Here is an 8,323-nt window from a genome sequence, read left to right as displayed (position 1 = left end):
ATTATTTTTGGCACACTTGATCTAAATTTAACGTATCTGAATCTTTCCTTAATTTATTATTTTCGTGTAAAACAACTGACTGACATTGCAGCCTTCCACAAAGATGAACTTGTTTCAATCATTCCTTGTTGAGCATAATACACTGTACTTTACCAACTGAGCAAGATTGATCATCAGATAAATTAGTTATTTGTGCTGGATAAAAGATTTTTCTTCTAGTTATCATATCTAGTTATTGCAAACTTGTATATACATGTTGCTAGTTGGAAAGAACTACAGATGCAATGCAAATGACTTGTTAATTGTTAAAATGAAATGACTTTTTCAAAAATCTATAGTATGATATTGCTGAGCTGGTCTGACAGTCCTGTATTATTAATTCTCATTCAGGGATGTTGGTTCTGGATTGGCTTGTAAATTTGTTTTATATCTTATGCCAGTGTACAGTAGCTGCATCAAACATTATGCCCCAGCTTTGTGCAGAAAAATAACTCTATAGTGATAGGTGAGAGCCATCAGCTAATCAGAGAGAGATTAAGTGTATGAGAGATTAAAGCAAAGAGCAAAAAGGAAAAATGGGGTCATGATTGATTTCTTTTAGGTTTTTCTGGTTGAACATGTAAGAAAAATTGTAAAGTGACCAGAAAGTTGTGTTTGAGAAAATCGCTATTATATAAATGATACTTATTACTATAAATTGCTAATACATTTCACCTCAGTGTGAATGAGTATTAATAATTACTATACAGTATGTTGCTCAAAGCAAACTTACATTGCAAACTCAGGTAGTGTCCCCAATTCGATCCTGAGCTCAAAACTTTTGTAGTTTCACATTGTCTGCTTGGGTGTCCACTAGGTCCTCTCAGGGTTTTCTCTCATCTCCCAAAAGGTAGGTGGGATAGTTAATAGTGGACAGATAAATGAATGAAATTTTTTAGCACATACACACATTTTATATGGTTTTACTTTTCTAATAATTACCCACTTAAATTGAACCTTTTCTTATATTTTTCCTTCTTAAAATCATTCACTGGATTGTCGCCTATGCTATAATTAGAGGAAGCAGAATCCCTAAAATGTGCTCTTATTAACATATACAGTAGGTAGGTGATTATTATAAAGTGGGTGATGGTAGAGTGCAAAAAACTGTCGTTAAGGATTAATTAATAATTATATTCTATTCCATGACCATGTCTTAGCACTATTATCATTAATCTCTTTGTTATTAACATTTCATACTATAGGAAAGAATCATTTCTGTTGTAAAAGACATTGAGTAGAGTTGTGTATTTGCTTTTTTGTTGTTTAACATGGTATGACATGATGCTGCTGGTGGTTTCTGTTAATTATTTAAGACTTGAAAATATTCCTAGATGGTTTCACACAGAAAATAAAAAATTAAAAGAGATGGGTTTAGCAACGTCACTATAGTACTGTTCTGCAACAGCTTTGAACTTGATGTACATGTATTAGTTGTGTTGAGGTCAGTTCTCTTTTATATAGTTATTAATATTTAATGGTCAATAATCATTGCATTGGAAACGTATTTGCAACCGGTCATCATGAAATGGAATAATTACATTTTTTAAACAAGTACAATATTGTTACTCGTCAGTAAGTCATATATAAATAATGCAAATGCTTCCAAATAGAGCCATACTGTAATATTGGCATTATAATATTTAATGTTCATAATATTCACTGTATTTTAATCTCTGAAAGGTAATTTTTATTTGTAGACCTTTGGAAACAACACCAGATTTCAGCCCATATGCAGATGGAATGCAATTTTGTCAGTGCCAAAACAGACCTACTATTGTCCATTGCTATCAAAAGTGCAGCAAATCCATCACTTTAGATGTTCATAACATGAATATTTTGAATAAATGTAACCATCTCCCTAACTAACTACCAACCTTTGTGGTAAAATAATTACTCCAGGATGGTAAAACATTTTGTTAATTATTTAGCAGCTTTTTTAAAGGTGGACCATTTAAGGTGGATATGTTATGATTAGATTTCATAGCATTTCTGATCAAGGAAATATGATACATTTTAGATATTATTTCAACAAGAATAATGTGACAGAAATAACCAAGTGTATATCCATGTACAGAATTATATTGGCAATAATATGGATGATTCTTGGTGATCTTGGTGATGGTTAAATCAGTAAGTATAATTTAATCCAGTCACATTTCTTTACCTGGTTACCGTTCTTAGGAAAACCTTAAAAAAGTAAAAAATATTCTAGTGAACCTATAAGGACCACCACCCAAAACAAAGTCAGAATAGTTCTGATTTTGAATGGATATAAATCTGCATGAATTTATGAGTATGAACTCGGACAGTTTTGGCTTTAATTTGAAACTTTGTACAAAATGTACAGCAATTGTGAGACATGGAAGGAAAAGCAACATGTACACTAAAACCATGTATCATCGAAAGAGTCGGGCATGAGGGTAATTTGAATCTCACTCACTTATTGCTGCAGCGAGTTTGGAATAGGAAACAACAGCAAAAGGGAAATAAATGTCATAAACATCTTGCAGAAGATATGACCGTCTCAGACTGGTCAGTAGTTCTCAGAAGGGTTTTTTACTCAAAAATGTTGCTTTGCAAAAACAAAACAAAGTATAAAATGACAAATAAATAAAAAGAATAAATATAATGCTGGTGACAAAGGTGGACCAATAGAGCACCAAGAGGCTGGCCCCTGCTCCTGTGTGATGGCTAGCAGGACAGGAATTTGGGTTAAGTCGTAGTTATGTTTACAAAAGCAGCTCTTGTCAGATGCAAAGTCTTTTAACCAAATCTGAATTTTCTGAACAAGTTTAACAATTAAATGGCACTTACTATTTCTCCCTGTTTTTGTCTTTTCACTCTTTTTTAGCAAAGGGATTTGGTTTGTCAGAAAAATGAGAGATTTTGCATTTGGATTTTTTTGGAATCTCCTTGGAGTTAAAGCTATAAAACAGTTAAGCCCAATTTCCAACCTCATGACACACAGTATATGGCCAAAGGTATGTGGACACCTGATTATTGCATTTAAATGTTTCCACCACATCCATTACTAACTTGTGCATAAAATAAAGCACATAGCAATGCAGTCTCTACCATCTATGCAAACTTGGTTGTACTGAAGAGCTCAGTGACTTTAAACTTGACACAGTTGTAGGATGCCATAAAATCGTGTAACCTGCTAAATCTGTCACTGTCATGTGTGTTAATATTGTCAAATAGAAGCATCTAGGAGCTACAGCACCTCATCTATAAAGCAGTAGACCACATAAATACACAGTGTAGTGCTGCCAACTGCTGAAGTACATAGTGCAAAAAAAAAGAAAGAACATTGCTCACTAAATATATTCACTCACTATATACATTCAATCACTATATATTACCAAACTGCCTCTTGAAGCCAAATCAGCACAAAAACATTGTTGTCTGAAGCTTTTTAAAATGGGTTTTTACAGCTAAGCAGCACACAAGCCTAAAAGCACTATGTGCAATGCCAAGCATTGGCTGAAGCAGTGTAAAGACCTGCTGGAAAAAAGTCCATATGGAAATGGAAAGTTATATGGTGTGATTTATTATGGGTCACTGTCTGCCAGTCTGATGGATCATTCTGGGTTTGAAGGATGTTAGAAGAACACTACCTTAACAGAATGCATAGTGCCAACAGGAAAGTTTGTTGGATGTGGGATAATGGTTTGGGTTAGTTTTTTAAGCGTTTGGGCTATGCCTTTTAGTTCCAGTGCATCAGTGCCTAAACTCATCAATTGGTCTATTGAATGAATTAGGACACATTCCCACAGACACTCTCCAACATCTTGTAAAAAGTCTTCTCAGAAGCATGCAGGTTTTTCAAGCTTCCTGTTGTATGTGTATGTGTGGCATCTTAACATCAAAATAGGTGTGATGGTCAGGTGTCTACTTACATTTGGCCATATAGCGTATGTATCAACTCATCAGGTTATGTTCAGAAATATTAGGACACTGACAATTGTATTATTTTAGCTGTCTACTAACATATACATACAGTATGTAGCTGAAATTAAATAATGCAAAAGTGAACACATTCAGCTCTAATTTTAGGGTATATACTCTACATCTTTGCTGTACAATTCCCACCCTTCTTTAATAAAGGACCAAAGGTAATTGGACAAATATTATATATATATATATATATATATATATATATATATATATATATATATATATATATATATATATATATATATATATATAATAAAAAAGTAATTTTTAATATTGGGTAGTAAACACATTAAATTTAGTGACTGGATGAAGCCTAGAACCTGTGGACATCACTAGACAATTTTTTCTTTCCTGCCGTTTTGCTTACTGCATGTTTTCAGCTTCAGGATGTGAAATGAATGCTTAATTAGTTTTGCTTAATGCTTATTTGACCAATTTATTTGACCAACATTGTACTTTCTTCTGAAGTACACGTTGGGTTATTGCCCATATGCAGTGAAAAAAGCCATCCAGTAAGTGTGATGTGATGTGTTTGAATGAATTTGCCAGCAATTGCATCAATGAATACAAGGGAACCAGGTCCACTGACAGCAATACATGCTCATGTCATTAAATGAGGTGGTATGCTTCAGAATATGAGTAGCTGATTCCCTTCTTCATACTCTTCTCATCATTCTACTACTAGATCATTATTTGTCTCAACTGTTCATAGAATGTTGTCCATAACTTGGACTTTTTAAAACAACATTGGCAAGATAATCAGTTCTTTCTAATTTGGGGTTTACATATAGTTTACATCTTGCTGTAAATTCTCTGTAATTCTTTTTTGGATTGTCGACTTTGACAAAGATATGCATACCTATTGGAAGGTGTATTTAATCTGGCCAAGAGTTTAAAGTAAAGTATTTTTTCTTCACTAGGGAAAGAATTTTTCTTTTGGTGTTCCTGATCTACTGAATGTGTTCTTGCTTTTTTAGACAGTACTAAATGATTGATTTGGTAAAATGGCAAACTTGAAATGAGCTTTAGACATCTGTTTACTTCTAAAATAATGAGGGAATAACTTGCGCCTGACCATTGAAGAGCTGAGCCAATTGTCCGATTACCATTGGTCCCTTAAAAGTAAATAATAAAAATAAATAAATGAAGTGTGTACATTTTATCCTATTTGGGTGTAAATACTGAAGGTATTTAGCTGAAAGTCTGTCCTGTGAGTTCATATTCTTTACTTAGAATAGAATAGCTACTTTAATAGACAACTAAAGAATAACTTTGTCAATGTCCAAATGTAATAAATATCTTTTCTCACACACACACACACACACACACACACACACACACACACACACACACACACACACACACACACAAAAGTGGCTATGAAACATTTACACACTCTTTTTAAACTGGATTTGTCTGTGATGTAAAAAAAATGAATCCCACATAAATCATGTCAGAGCTTACCCTCAATATGTAATTACAATGTAAATTAAGTAAGTGAGAAAGAATCAGAAACACATATATGAAATACAGGGAAAATTAGCTGGACAGGGACAATATCCTGGTTCCAGAAGTGTGCGAGCCTTTATAATTGTGGATGTGGCTGTAATCAGGATGAGCCAAAAGTATTCAATCTTGTTCAAAAGTAATTGTCAAACACATCATTCATAAAGTCGGTTAGCTAAACAGGAAAAGGAATTTTACATTTTAGCATGACAATCACCCAAATCCTACATCCAAATCTACAAAGTATTAGCTTAACCAATAAAAGATCAATGTTTTTGAATGACCTAACCACAGCCCTGACATGAACTAAAAATCTGTAGGGTAGTCTTTGCACAGGAGATGCCCTTACAATTTGATGGATTTAGAAGGATCAAGATGTGCCATGCCTATAGACTGTCACTATAAAGTATTACTATACTATTAAAGCATTACTGGGGTGTCCACACTTCTCTAAACATTTTCTGTTTTTTTCTCACTTAATTTTAATATGGTGTGATTTCACATTGAGGTTGGCGGTGGTTCAATGTTTTGTTTTTATGTCACAAAAACCACTTTGACAGGGTTGTGGACACTTTATATATCAATTGTGTGTGTATATATATATACTGCATATTAATTATGTTTCTCATTTTCTGTACTACATAGGATCAGTTTTTTCAATGATAAAATATACATTATGGTCAGGGAAAAATACATAAAAGAAACAAAGACGAATGGAAATGCATTAAAAGAAAATGTCGACCGTTATACACAGCAGCTCCCCACACTCCGACGAATGGCACTACATGGAGTCTTCTTCTCTTGACATAAGACCAGTTTTGCCATTTTTCTTCTATTAATTACATTTTTTTTTAAATTAAAAAGAAATTTGGTTTTAGATCAGTACAAAAAATGTTATGCAAGAGTGTGAAGAGACTGAAGATTTTTTTGGGTTGCATGGAAATGAAGGAGGTAGGGTGGAGCTGAACAGCGCAATGTAACATTACCTTACTTATATCTTAGCTCATTTTACACGTACAATCATGATCAAGGCACAGGGAGCTTCTACAATTACTTTTTTCTTCAATAAAGTTGTACAAAATATTACATTTTACAGTCTGTACAAGAATAATAACCAGCAAAAAAATACAAATAAATTCAAAAAGCCAAGATGAAGGGGGAAAGAGAGAGAGATAAAAACAGGAGTAAAGTTCCTTGAATTTTGCACCTCTTTTAAATCTCATGAAATTTTCTACTCTCAGTCCCAACATGTCAGTGTACAAGATGACTGCAGTAGGGTAAGGAAGTGTGAAAGGGAGAAGATGCAGAGAGACAGACTGATGGAGTGAATGGGAGAGAAGGTTTAAAACTGTGAATAAAGGCATTATTTGCACACACAGTGCATAACACTCATGAAACAGAAGAGCTCACGTGCTGTTACAGGAATACACAGATGTATATCTGTGTGCACGCACGTTTAATGATTTATTTTATTTTTTTGCACTGTAATTGTAATTCAGCATTAATCTATGCATTGTATGTTCTCACTGTACATTCTCCTTGTTGCATCTGGTGAAAGAATCATGTGATGGGTCTTGTGTTTGAGTCATTCTCTGCTCTGCAAGCACAGCAACCCGGAGCTGAAAATACTCCATAATTCTAACCCCTTTTTATGCATTCAAACTAACCATAAAGGTTTGCATTCTTTCACCATGTCTTTGAATTAAGCCATCATTTTAATTGTTTCCATTGGTTAGTCCATTTTGGGAGAAATGGGGAGACAACAGGCTCACTCAAGCAAAGAGCGGAGTTTCACAATAGTGGTGTGCATGTGTGTGGTTAGTACATCATTAGACACATGGCTATTGTTTAACATACACAGGACAGAGGGTGTGAAGACGGATTGTACAGGTGTAAATGCCATACAAATATCTTCCTCATCTTGGGCAGAGCCTCAAAAAGTGTGCAGATATTCGGTAGTCCTAGTCAAACTTTTATTATTTCCTTTCTTTCCAAGCATATGTGTATGTATTCACCCACTCTCCTTTGACATTGGTGGTCATTGGCTATATTGTCTTCTCTTGATTGCACAGTCACCCTTGTTCATGAATGATACAGTATTCGCTTTGCCCCTCAGCTATCTCATGATGGAGAAAGCTTGTGTCTGTGTGTCTCTTATATGTTGCTGTGTGTCCTGGAAACTCATAAATAGTAAGTTTCATGGTTGAATTTTTGGGGCATGTGTAGGAAGCCTGTAGAAAGTTCTAGACTGGGTTCCAGTGATGATTTGGCAATCACAACAGCTCGTATTGCCGGAGATGCATGCGCTGGATGATGTCACGGCAGTCATTGAATACCCGGCGGATGTTTTCTGTGTCCACAGCACAAGTAAAGTGTGGATAGCAGTAGTGGCGACCATCCCCACTTGCTGTACTGATCCTCTGATGGACAGATTTAGTTTCAGATTAGATACACACAGAATTTTTTTCCACAACTAATGGCTACAAGAGCAAAGTAATTGTCACAACTTATGAAAACATTTCATTCATATTTTACATGTTCTCTTTTATTTATTTGATTGATTGATTGGCCTGATTGATAGGCAGTCAAATCATGTTGTGTAGTGTGAATCTAGATATTAAAATATGGAAAATGGTCAGTGCAGCAGCTGTGCCATATTATTTTAAGAAACAGGAGAAGATGAAAAACCCAATGAAATGTGAGGGACTGAGTTGTAATAACATATAAGGCCTGTCAACTTCAGTATGAGAATCCAGGACATGGATGTGTACAGTGTACATATATAACATGGATGTTTACAGAGTAAATAACTCTCTAT

At 34.5% G+C, this 8,323-nt stretch overlaps 1 protein-coding gene across 4 annotated transcripts in view; it reads right to left on the bottom strand.

Annotated features, from left to right (window-relative positions):
* Positions 1–4,325: 4,325 nt before the first annotated feature.
* Positions 4,326–8,323, bottom strand: part of gnas (GNAS complex locus) — a 47,782-nt gene continuing 43,784 nt past the window's right edge. For 3 of the 4 annotated variants that reach the window (XM_060868485.1, XM_060868487.1, XM_060868488.1), the window contains one exon: positions 4,326–7,925. In XM_060868485.1, the coding sequence (XP_060724468.1) occupies positions 7,779–7,925 (147 nt within the window). In that variant the 3' untranslated portion in view covers positions 4,326–7,778. The remainder of the gene's footprint in view (positions 7,926–8,323) is intronic. The other variant, XM_060868486.1, reaches the window with a different exon arrangement.

The sequence above is a fragment of the Tachysurus vachellii genome, chromosome 4, assembly GCF_030014155.1.
Source record: "Tachysurus vachellii isolate PV-2020 chromosome 4, HZAU_Pvac_v1, whole genome shotgun sequence".
Taxonomy (NCBI): Eukaryota; Metazoa; Chordata; class Actinopteri; order Siluriformes; family Bagridae; genus Tachysurus; species Tachysurus vachellii.
Note: the sequence above shows the minus strand (reverse complement) of the source record. Positions and strands in the feature narration are given on the sequence as shown.